The following is a 12,843-nucleotide window of genomic DNA, read 5'->3' as shown; positions in this document are numbered from 1 at the left end:
ACAATAATAATATACAGCATTTATTCAGCACTTACTATCAACCTGTCACTCACTGTGCGAAGGACTTGACATTGTTTTGTTTATCCTTGTACTATATACTTACCCATTTTCAGAATTTCAGAAGCCTAAGATTACACCATTAGTAAGTAGTAGAGCCAGAACTTAGCCCCTGTCTGACACTAGCCAGAGCCCTTAGTCACTACTTTAAATGGTCAAGAATCGTGTATACGAGTACTTAGTAGGTTTGGAGGCCTTCCTTAATGCTGATATTCAAAACTATGTAAAAGGCTAAGCTAGCTTTTACGTATTTAATTGTTAGGCTTTGGGGATCTGTAGTATACACAAATCTTTTGATAAGTGATCCATATTGTAACAGATTTGACCATGTCATCAATCCACAACCCTTCTTATAAACTTCCTTTGTGCCAAATTTTCATTGTTTTCTTAATCACCAAACCATGTTACTAATGTTGTGTTCTGGTTTGTTTTACAGTGATCCTTTTCTGTATGGCTGCCCTAATATTTCCAATAGGATTTTACATCAATGAAGTCGGAGGTCAACCATATAAATTACCCAACAACACAGTAGTTGGGTCATCATACGTACTTTTTGTCTTATCAATTTTCTTTACAATAGTAGGACTTCTATTTGCCGGCAAAGTTTGTTTACCAGGCTGATGAATGTCTGAATTGCTTGACTCTTATTATTTTTAATTTTATTTTATTTTTTTATTTTTGGAGGGTGGGGAGGACAAAGGCAAGGCATCTGAGTAGTCCTCGCATAGGAAGATGCTTAGATGAAACTGATGCTGAAAAGAAAAAAAAATGCTTTGATTTGTTCTCACTATGCACTTTGGATTTAAAAACAAAAAATAAGGAGAGCCTTTTCCATAACCAAATACAGACAATATTGACTAAATCTCCTGAGCATATTCAGGCAGTCAGGTCTGCACTGTGATAGCAACCTAGTGAAGGAGAATGCTTTATACTGAAAAGCATGTGGCCCTTTATGACTCTGTGGTTCCATTTTTAACGTCTAATGATTCATTTGAGGGAGGAAAAAGTAAGTCTAAGTATTTATGAATCATGGCGGACCAGAGGGATGCAAGAGAAGTTCATGTGGGGCTGGCCTCACCTCCTAAGAAATTAGAGTTCACAGCTTCCTTGTAATGGTATGAGCCTTTGGCACCAGAATGGATTGCCATTGCATTACCGCACCAAGAAGCCAATAGATCAAAACTCGTTTGCTAAAATGTATGTAAAAATTCTGAAATTCCCTATTCTCTGTGTACAAAAAAAAAAAAAAAAAATCAAACACTAAGAAACATGTCGTTGGGGGGCGGGGGGTTGGGTGGGGGAAATTTTCCTTATATTTATATAAATATATATATATAATATATATATTTTGCTGATGCAGTATACAGTGTGTATATATGTGTGTGTGCGTATGTGTGTGTGTAAATTTATATACACACACATGCAAACAGTTCCTGGAAGAGAACTCTGAATGCTTTGCTAGCAAAACACTGTGGTGTGCAAACCTAGAACTCAATAGAAAAAAAGCCATTTATCTGAAGGCTGCATAGTGGAGAGAGTCTTCAGTTTACCTCATTCTTTGTAGCAGCCCTTGATTTTAACAGGTTTTTGTAATAGGTACAAATAATCCCATACCCTTCTAGGTGCAATTTTAAGTTAAGCTAAAATTCTTTGTAGGGTTAATTTATTTGTTTATGATAGTAGAAGGTAAGATCATGTCAAACCTGATAATTTGGGGAATCTGACACTATTTAAATTATTGGCAACTGTTGTCTGTTGTACAGAGGTTCTCTTTTTCTACTGGCTCGTTCTGTTACATTAGTAAAGCATTTTCTATGTTTAAGCACACAACTTTACATAAATACAAAGTTCACTAGTAATATCAACTTACAATATTTTGGCTATTTATAACACTAACTTCACTCTGCCATAAAAATTAAATTTATGTTTCTTTTCATCTAGGCATTATTAATAATCTCCTTTACCAAAAACCTGAGCAATACAGTATTTTCTTTAAATGCTATATGCCTTTGTTTGCTAAACGCTAACATTTTTGCATTTACTTTAAAGGGCTGTACTAGACCCACAGCTTTACATTTCTTCCAGAAAGAAGCATTGCAGCTAACCCTTGAGCCCACAAATAGTTTTAAAATATAGTATTTCTCTTCTCCACATCTCCATGTCTTTATGTCAATGCTTAGTTGTTTTTCCAGGTGAACACAATAGATAATCTCCTGTTTGAAATGTGGGGCAGGAGGGTTTTTCATGGCAATGGAGTCTTTCATGGCAACGGCAACCGAAATGTCCCTATCAGAAGAGTTAGGGTACCTTGTTTCACACAAACTGAAATGAATGCACTGTTTTGTTTTTTTTTTTAAATGATTGCTTCAGAGATGGGGCTGCCTCCTCAGATATTCAAGGTATGAAATGGAGGAGCCTGCTGTATTTCACACTGGCTTGTTTGACATTCATATATCTTACTGTTAATTCAGCAGTATTTTATTGTGGAAGAAAACCCCAGTGTTTCAGCTCACTCAGGAGTCAGGTAAGAGGTAGACCACCACTGGGGTGAGTTCCTTGAGTGTGCTGGGGGCATGTCACCCATTTCCTTCCCAGAGTCCAAAGAAACCTCTAGGAAATGCCTGCGGGAGACTAATTTTCCCCAAGTATTACGATGTCTAGTCAGTTCTAAGAATACCACTGGACATGTGCTGTGGACATTTGGGATGGCAGTTCCCATTGCGATTTGATTGGACCTCAGTCAAATGGATCACTTTGAAGGAAAGCTTTGGTTGTCACCATTATACCACTGAAATAAAGGGTTAGCAAAGTATGGTTCAAATTAACTTATGATATGACCAAGAGCTTTTCTCTTCCAAAAGTTGAATTTTATTGTAAATAGTTTCTCAAAATATTTTTAACTGGATCATGAGCATGGGGAGAGAAAGTTTCTCAGCTGCTAAGAATTTCCCCACTGCTTACGTCTTTCACTTACAGTGGTATTGCATATAAGGTTGCAGAATTTAAGGTTTTATTTGTATCTATTACACAAACCATTAAATTGTCTTTAATTTCATCATTGTCTTGGAGGTCCAGTGCACTAAGGGCTGATAGGGGAAAACTCCCTCTAACCGGTCAGCACTCTAACCCAGGATTAAAACCATCCCATCAAGTAGTATGTGAAGTCAAATCTTTGTACTCTTCCAGACCAAACATTGAAATGGACTCATTCATATAAAATTCTATAAATCCTGTAAGTGAAAAGATAGACAACTGTCAGCAGTTGCATTTAAAAAGGTCACTATAATAAGTACTATATAGTACAGTATTAATTTATAGCAGGAAATCATATCTTGTAAACTGTATATAAAACACTGTTTAATGGTGCAATCATTTGTCAAATTTTTGTCTGTTACATTGTTTTTAGAGTGTGTGCATTCTTCTCATACCTAAGAATATCACTGTAAAATCTGCTGAAAAATATTTATAGGTTTTATTTGCACAAGACTTAATTAGTTTGAAAGTTTTGGAAGCTCCTATTGAACATGCCTAAACATCTGTAAACATGAAAAATCTTCAATTCATTAAAAGCAAACATTTCAGTATGATTCTTTCCAAAGGTAATCCATGTTCTATGTTGTTAATGTGTGTATGTAATTTTTCTGACTCTTCTACTTCTTATAAGCCTATTTTCCGTTTCATTTGTTTTGTTTTTGAAGGACGGCTCTTTTTTTTTTTTTTCTTTTTAATGTTCTAGATGACCAAAACACTTCATTGGTTTTTACCCTTTTGCCTAAATCTTTGATATCCCCACTTGATGTTCTGTGAATTCACTGTTTAATCTCTTAAGTAAAACAATGAACAGTCCTGGTGACATACAACCTATTGATTTAGAGGAAAGACCCTGAAAAAGTATTGGAAACTAACTTTGAATATACTGCTCTTAGCTATTATTTTGCATCGTGGGCTTCATGGGAGGAACATGTTGCATTTATTTTGTCTTTATTAAAAGACTACTAGCCACAGTTACTCTGATTGTAGTAACTGTTTTAGCAACCCACTTTGATCTTCTTTAAAATATTGAATTTACATTCACAATTCAAAACAGTAAGCTGTCTTTCAGAACTAATTTTTGAAGGATAAAAATATATGAAGGAAAAAAGTGACCTGTGTAGGTTGGATTCCCTACATAGGACTTATTAGTTATATCACCTCAAGAGATTTTAAAGTTTGTCATCAAGGCCTGTATATTACCCCAACTTTATTAAGAATTGTTTTCTAATTGGTTATAACATTTTTCGATTAATAGTTTCAAAACAAATTGTTAATACAAACTGTATAAAATGAACATAATTTTCTTCACTTGTATTTTTGTTATTGAGCAAGTTTATCAAAATAAATTGTCTACTAAAGAAACTAAAAAGGCTTCTATTACTTTGAAATAAGCTTTGAATTTAAAAATTTATTTCAGAAATGAATTTCTTATAGAGGTTTCACATATTCACACAGTGACACTTCCATGCCTCTTGGTTTAGTTTTGTTGTTAGCATTTTGCCAGGGGAATGTCTCCCCTCTCTTCTTCCACTCTCACTCCTAGCTCCCCCTTCGGGAGGAGATGTATTAATGTTCCAGAACATGGATTAGGCTATGTTTACCAATAAGAAGAGGCACTCAGCAATAAGAGACCACACACATGTGGCACTCTCTTCTACATCATGTTTCCATGGACCAGGAGAGAGGTACTGAGCCAAGGCTCTCATTTTTCTTTCCTTTTTTCCTTGCACATCGACCTAAGCCCTTTCATCTTTGCTTCATTCTTCTGTTTTTACTTTATTTCAGGCCAAAGTCCTCTTAGCTTGTAAGATTTTAAAATTTGGGTTGAAGGAGCAATAGAGAACCCTTTGGTCTCTAGACTTATCCGTGTGCTCCATCACAGCTTTACTGTAACTCTCTCTAGGAGTATCAGGAGTGACCTAGCCTAATAATAACTAGTAATCAAATGAAACACTATATTTACCCGTTGCTGCTGTTTCTCCTTTATATGGCCTCTGCAGGAGCCTCATGCGGAGTTGGGAGTTTAAGACAAGGTAGGATTTGGGTGTTCTTGGCTTCTGGACCTTAATGTCATCTTCTTAGGGTGACCAACCATCCTGGTTTGCCTGAGACAGGGCTCTTCTGGGACATGAGACTTTCAGTGCTGTAACTGAGAAAGTTCCAGGCAAACAGGGATGAGTTGGTCACCCTACCTTTCCACCATTCAAATCTCGCCCTGATTTATGACACAGATTAGAGGTATTTGAAGAGTTCTTTTCTATAAACATTAATGAATAGGTCCACTGGAAATTGTAATGGTTGACTAAATACTGAACTTCTAAGAGAGGGGAAGGAAACACTTTTCTTCTCTTTGGTAATACTGTAGGAAAAGGCAACAGACTGTCTTTAAAAACAATAACATGGGTGAAAAAATTATTTTGAGTTACTCTTCCATCAACTCCCTTCTAACCACTGTATGAGAAGATTATAGGAAAAACACCAAGACTAGTGGACTGTGGGTTCCTTTTATGCAAAGTCAACTCTTCTGGGTCACAGTTACCCAGCAACAAAATAAAAGTAGTTATTTATAAATTGTATTAAAGATAGAAAGCATAATGCTGTATTATTTTTTTAGAATTTTGGTTCTTTTCCCAGCAGGAAAAAAAAAATGCTGGGATGATATTTTGAAGCACATTTAAGGTTTCTACAAAGAAGCTCCAGTTCCAAAGACTAAGACCACCCAAGATTAAATTTCAAGAAGAAATTTTTCATAAGACTTGTAAAATTTCAGAGCTGTATGAAATCTAAAAGCATGTTCAGTGTTTCCATTTTCCAGATGAAGAAATCAAGGACTCAAAGGCTTATGGACTTTCCCAGAGTCACATAACTAGGTCTCAGGACACTCAATGTAGAAAAGAATGTCTTTGACAAATAGGCCTTGGACAGTTTTTGGCCTAGGACAGTTGTTCAAATTCTATAGCCACTTAAACGAATCTTTCTTCAACTAATCTCCATCTACTTCAAGTCATCCAGATCATTTCTGCCAAAGTAATCTTAACACAAAAGAAACTTTTCACTTCGTTATTCGAGTTCCTGTCACGCCAGCAGTCTACAGAATGAAATCCAAACTTCTTTAGCATAATACTGAAAACCCTTAACGAGCTGGCTTCAGGCTGTCTCCTCAGCCTTATTTCCCATCATTCTCCCTTTTCGCTTTTTACTGATAAACCAGCCTATTCTCCATTCTTTTACTACGCCTTGGCTCTCTGTCTTAGCTGTGCCTGTATGACCTCCCCCTTGCAGTTTCTTTAATCCCTCCTCTATTTGAAATAATCTAATTTTTTGTGCTTTGTTTCTCTTTTGCTTGTTCCTCTGTAACAGAACTTACTAGAGGGGAATCGACTGCCTGGATTCAAGTCTCAGTTCCACAATAAAGCACTTAATAAATCACTTAACCTCTGTGCACCTTGGTTTTCTCATCTGTAGACCGGGCCTGATAGTACCTACCTTACAGGGTTATTGTTGGTTTAAATGAGATAAAGTGTGGAAAGTTCTTGGTACAAAGTAAGCCTCCGAGTGTTAGCTGCTGATGTTATTAAACACTTCTCTATAACTAGATCATAAACTCTTGAACTCAAGGAATGTGGCTTTCTCATAGTCCAGAGACCTGACACAGTGCTTTACACATGAATTATCATGATTAAATTTGGGGCTAGGTTATAAAGGAAAATTATGAAACTATATTTCCTGGAGATGTGAAAGGCCCAGTCACCTGTCTTCCAGGATTGTTTCAGTAATGTTTTTCCTGAAAGCAGAAGCTTGCATAGATCATCAGCCTTTATAAGTAAGAGTGGTTGTTTTACTGGTAAGTATTTGACTGTATAATATGCCAGTCTTGCTGACCTCCTTAGGATTTCTCTGGACTCAAGACCCTTTACTACTGAACTCACAGCGCTCTAATATTGATACTTATACAGAGGACCAGGATGATGCAAGTACCCTGTCGATCCTGAAGAGAACTCTGGAGGCTTCTTCAAGCTTGTGGGTTCTCCGTTCTCTTGAAGCCATCCATACATTTGGTATGTTTTGCAGAGACTTGGTTCTGCCAAGATGGTTTTAATTATTTCTGCTAAAAGGAACAGACTCAAGGATTTGATCTCATTTTAGATGTGGTTATCCCCAACTGGCCATCTTATGGCGCATTTTAGTAGATACTTTCAATGTGTTTGGTCACCATTAAATCAATCTCTATTATCTCTTGGGGCAAGTCAGTAAAATAAATACCGTGTCCTGACTCTGGTACTCTTTTCATGTTGTTTAAATACTTATTTAGTTGTATAAGACAATTCAAGTATTTTCTTTAATAAAAACCCTTTCTTTTACATTGCTTTGTTTTCTATGGCAAAATACAAATGCAGTTGAAGAACCACCCAAAAAAAAACCCCTTCCACTATCCACTCTAGGGGAAAAAAATAATCCACATATCTAAGAAAGTTTTTTACTACCTCATCTTCTACATATTTTGCTAATTAATTAGTGAGAGCAAAATGGACTTGTGTGTTGCAGTCCCACTCACACACACCACTCAAATACTTTACCTCATTTCTGCTTTCTGGGTCATTAGTAACTTTTTTTTTTTTTTTTTTTTGGCTGTGTTGGGGGCCTTCTCTAGTTGCGGTGAGCGGGGGCTACTCTTCGTTGAGGTGCGCCGGCTTCTCATTGCGGTGGCTTCTCTTGTTGCGGAGCACGGGCTCTAGGCGTGCGGGCTTCAGTAGTTGCGGCGCGCAGGCTCTAGAGCACAGGCTCAGTAGTTGTGGCGCACAGGCTTAGTTGCTCCGTGGCACGTGGAATCTTCCCAGCCCAGGGATCAAACCTGTGTCCTGCATTGGCAGGCGGATTCTTAACCACAGTGCCACCAGGGAAGTCTCAGTAACTTTTTCTCTTGTCCTAAGTGCTACTATGGAGAAGGAAGTTAACATGACCCTAAAGTGGGACAAAAGAATTTTTTTTTTTACAGTAACACCTGTCTGTAAATTTTTTCTAATGAATATAGGAAATTAAAAGTTCCCTCCCACACAATCCACCTTCCAGAGAGTACCACTGTTGACAGTTTATTAGGTATTCTTTCAGACATTTTGCTTTCTTTACAGTGTGTATGTGTGTGTATGGTGTGTTTATATGTGTGTGTGTGTGTGTGTGTGTGTGATGGGTGTGTCCTGTTCAGTTGTTTTAACAAAAGCAAGATCATATTATACATAACTACCACTACTTTCTTTTTTAACTTATGATGAATATCTTTCAGTGTCAGTAAATATAGATCTTCCTCATTTTTAATGGCTGTATAGTATAGATAGATACCTCTATTACACACTGTAGAGATATAGATATATTTCTCTTCCCCTGTTGTTGTACCTTTAAGTTGTTTCCAAGTCTTTGCTCTTACAAATAATGCTGCTCTGAACTTAGCCCTTAGATGACAGAAACCTCCCAAATATCATAATAATCTGACACTCTAACTGAAGCATATCAAGTACTCTATTAAGGCAATTCATATTTTTTGAAAAACTGTGGTTAACAAATAGTGGCATTCATAAGAGTTTAGAGAAAGAAACTAACATTAAATTCATGTTGTGTTTTTCCATATGTCATCTTAATTAATACTCCTCCTATGAAGTAGGAGATAGTATTGTATAGATTAGAAAACACTAAGGATCAGAAGGGTGAGCAATTTACCCAAAGTTCTATTAGGGAATCTGGGTTTCAAACCTAGGTTCCCTGACTTCAAATCTAGGACTGCTTCTGCTGTCCCACATTGCCAGTTTCGCTAGTCTAAACGAAATAAAAATAGCTTGTCCCAGTTGCATGATTCCTTGGCTCAGACATGAGCAGCTAAATCTATGGTTTGCTTCTTCTGGATGTGAATGCAAACAACCATAAAAAGTAGTCTCTACTTGTGAATATTACATATTTTGTTGAAAGAAAAAAATTATGTAAGTTATTAAGTTGTGTTTAATCTGCCATCATTCCCTGCTCATTGTCAAGATTTCTGCAATCATTGCTCAGTGGTATTTTATAGCACTTACTTCCTTGACTGGTGAATTATACCATGTTATCCATTGGTTTTATCGGAACCCTTTTGAGAATTGAGCACCCAGGGAAATTTTCCCAAAGAAGCTATCTCCTATCCTCCCTGTAGCACTTTAAAAAATCAACTAGATCCCTTCTTCCTTGTTGGTAGGAAATCTATTGGCCATTGGGGATACCCTAGGGTTGTGCACAGATCCATGGCTGAAACTTTAGAAAGTCCCCTCTGGTCGTTTGTCATTTGCCTATACCCATTGCTGCTGAAACATCAACTGTTCCAGGCCGAATGGTGCAGTAGTTCTACAGTACCCAATCCCACGCTTGAGGCATGCTAACCTTTGGTGAGCTGTGAGCCCCTATGCCTCTGGACTTTCTTCCTGTATGTACCGAGGACCCATTTCCTTTCAGGTCTTGCCATCTCACCACTGTTGCTACCAAACACGGGGCAGGTCCCTCCTCCCTCTGATTTTTCAGATCTGATTTCTTGACCTCTGTTTATCTGGGGACTGTTCTCTCCCCTTTGGCTTTCCTCAGTCTTGTTTGCCTAGTGTCCCCTTCTTTGGTTAAACAAAACAAAACAAATAAAACAACAAAAACAGCTCTTTTCATGGGGCTGATTTCATCCTCTGGCTCCAGGACTAGGTGCAGAAACCAGGTCTGGCCAGTTGGAGTCACAGTGATTGGTTCAAGAATGAGCATGTCCTGGGACTTTGCTGGAACTGCTGGAAAAGAGTTGTTCTCCTTCCTTTGGGCGCTAAAAGCTATAGAGGGGAAAGCTTAGTGCTGATGGCCCAAGTTTACCAACCACTCCTAAAGAGCCTACCTAAGAGTAAAGCCATCACAGAAGAAAAGGAGCTGAGAAGTGGAGACAGATTTCTGTTGACATTTTAGCCTTTGGATCAAGCCATGCCTGAAGCCAGAACTATCCCTGGATTTTTCTTTTATCTGATCACATAAATTCCCTTTTTCCCTTAAGCCAGTTTGAACTGGGTTTCTGTCTCTTTAACTGAAAGAATCTTTCTATACCTTCCCACTTTCCTCTTAACATTAAACACATCCCTCACATCCCGTGCTTTGGCATGTCACTTTATAATCTTTCAGGTAGCTTAGGCTTTTACAAAAGACAGAAAAAACTGTTGACTTCAAGACGCTTCTCTCTTTTTTTTTTTTTTTTTTTTTGCGGTACGCGGGCCTCTCACTGTTGTGGCCTCTCCCGTTGCAGAGCACAGGCTCCGGACGCGCAGGTTCGGCGGCCATGGCTCACGGGCCCAGCCGCTCCGCGGCATGTGGGATCTTCCCGGACCGGGGTACGGACCCGTGTCCCCTGCATCGGCAGGCGGACTCTCAACCACTGCGCCACCAGGGAAGCCCCAAGCTGCTTCTTAAAAAGCACCTGCAACTGCTTGAAATGGAGGAAAGAAATAGAGCAAAATACAAATTAATACCTAAAGAAATATATCACACAATAATATTGTCTTAGCCTGTTTGGACTACTATAACACCACAGACTTAGGTGGCTTATAAAAAACAAATTTAACTAGATGTTAACTAGATTTATTGTGGTGATCATTTCCCAATATATACGTATTATGTTGTACACCTGAAACTAATGTAATGTTATATGTCAATTATACCTCAATTTTAAAAAAAAGGGAAAGAGGATTTTTTTTTTTTTTTTTTTTGGCCGTGGCGCGAGCAGCTTATGGGATCTTAGTTCCACAACCAGGGGTCGAACCTGGGCCCTTAGCAATGAGAGAGCAGAGTCCTAACCACTGGACCACCAAGGAATTCCCGAAAAGAGGAATTTTAGATGCTGAAAACAAAACCATCAAAGTCACCATTATCTGCTCATTTTAACACATGAAGATAATAGGGACTAAATATAACACATCACTACGGTATTTATCAAAAAGCTAAAAGATCTTTGGAATTCAATTTTTTCAGATAAAAAAAATCAATGAGGTCCCTACACTATATATTATGTAACATCCCCATCAGAGAATGAAGCAGTATTCCGTAATCACAAAACATCTAAATATTCACATTAAAGGGAACAAATAAAGACTGTAACTAGCCTCATGCCAGTTCAAGTCAGGCTTTGCCATGAAATGAGCATGCTGTGAACCCAAGATACAAAACAATATTCACTGCAACATCACGTTTTAAACATTTATTTCTCACAGTTCTGGAGGCTGGAAGTTCGAGATCAGGGTGCCAGCACGGTCAGGTAAGGGCCCTCTTCTGGGTTGCAGACTTCTCATATCCTCACATGGTGGAAGGGGGCTAGGGAGCTCTGTCAGCTCTCTTGTATAAAGGTGCTAATCCCATTCATGAGGGCTCTGCCCTTATGACCTAATCACCTCCTGAAGACCCCAACCCCTAATACCATCACATTAGGCGTTAGGTTTTTAACACATGAATTGCGGGGTGGGGACACAAACATTCAGATCATAGCAAATATATTTTGAGTAATGGGAACAGTTTAGAGCTCCTAAATAAAGATCAGAGGTAAGGTGACCCATCAGGTCCCAAGAACCTAAGGTAAGAGGAAAAGAAATTCCTACTGTGCTCTGATTCCTTACGTGGGGCCAATCGTGAGCTATATACAGCCTGAGGAGAACTGAGAAAGATGGTACCAGCACGAGCTTTCTCCTTGGCTGGTCATACAGCCTGAAAATCGTACTCTGCTTTAGCCATCTGGCACAAATACGTCCAGAACATGTGTCATGTAAACTCAAGTAGAAAAAAGAACTTTTCAATGTTGGGTTTTACTTCTTGTAAAATGTTGAAAACCCATGTATCCAGGAGTAAGTTGTGAAGGTGATAAGCCATCTATCTTGAGCCCCTGTGTCTACAAAAATGGTGTCTCAAAGTTAGCCAGCACTTCTACCCAGGATTTCCAGTAAGGTGGGCACAAGGACACTTACCTCTTGCTCACAGAGTAGCCTTTGGTTGGTTGCTCTCAGCCTCTTGTGACTCTTCCCTCTTCTGACTTCCTTACCTCTTTCTGAGCTCCCTCCTCTCCTGCCTTGCTGGTGCTGACCAAATGCCATGATTTACACCCCGTGACTCTTCTGCCCAGAGTGCCTGGTGGTAGGTAAGCTGTCTCTATTTTGAAGGGTTTTGTTGTTTCTGATCTGGCCTATAGGAGGCACTGGGGTCAACATCTGAAGGGCTTCTCTACCAGACAGTGACTACCACAAGTAGCACATGTTCTAAATTATAAATGAAGGATTCAGAAAGTGAAGGTTGTGATTTGAGAAATGACCTGGATAAGAAAAACTGAGTGCAGTTCCCTTAGCTACTACAAGCTAGCTGACCTTGAGCACATCACTTCATCTCTCTTGATTTCCATAGAAGGAATTGGAAAGGTCCCCAGCTGTGGGCTAAGGGCTGGTTACATCATAATCACCTGGGGCCATTGTTAAATATTCATGTTCCCACACTTTGCTACAGTTCTGTGTCAATCTCCCAGATGGGAATGTACGTATGTTTTCTTAGCAAACAACCCAGATCCTTCTGATGGGCACCTGGGTTTGGGAACCACCGCAGTAGATGATCTCTTCTTATGCTAAGAGGTCACTGAGTCTGCTGCTGTGTTAGCCCGGTTTGGGTGGAGATGGACCTGGCAGGGGTGAGGAACTGCCAAGCCTCTCCCAAGGAGTGTGTCTGGGGGGCTCTGCGGAGGAA

The 12,843-nt window shown here is 38.9% G+C and overlaps 1 protein-coding gene across 3 annotated transcripts in view; it reads left to right on the top strand.

Annotated features, from left to right (window-relative positions):
- MOSMO (modulator of smoothened) overlaps positions 1 to 7,464 on the top strand; it is a 61,546-nt gene extending 54,082 nt beyond the window's left edge. Inside the window, exons 4-5 of one of the 3 annotated variants that reach the window (XM_073792218.1) lie at positions 5,091 to 5,123; positions 7,047 to 7,464. In XM_073792218.1, the coding sequence (XP_073648319.1) occupies positions 5,091 to 5,123; positions 7,047 to 7,059 (46 nt within the window). In that variant the 3' untranslated portion in view covers positions 7,060 to 7,464. Of the gene's footprint in view, positions 1 to 493; positions 3,645 to 5,090; positions 5,124 to 7,046 lie in introns of those variants that run through there. The other 2 variants (XM_033839329.2, XM_019921959.3) reach the window with 2 other exon arrangements.
- The last annotated feature ends 5,379 nt before the right edge of the window (positions 7,465 to 12,843 follow it).

This window comes from Tursiops truncatus, chromosome 15, assembly GCF_011762595.2.
Source record: "Tursiops truncatus isolate mTurTru1 chromosome 15, mTurTru1.mat.Y, whole genome shotgun sequence".
NCBI classification, from domain to species: Eukaryota; Metazoa; Chordata; class Mammalia; order Artiodactyla; family Delphinidae; genus Tursiops; species Tursiops truncatus.
This window is presented reverse-complemented; position numbering and strand designations above follow the sequence as displayed.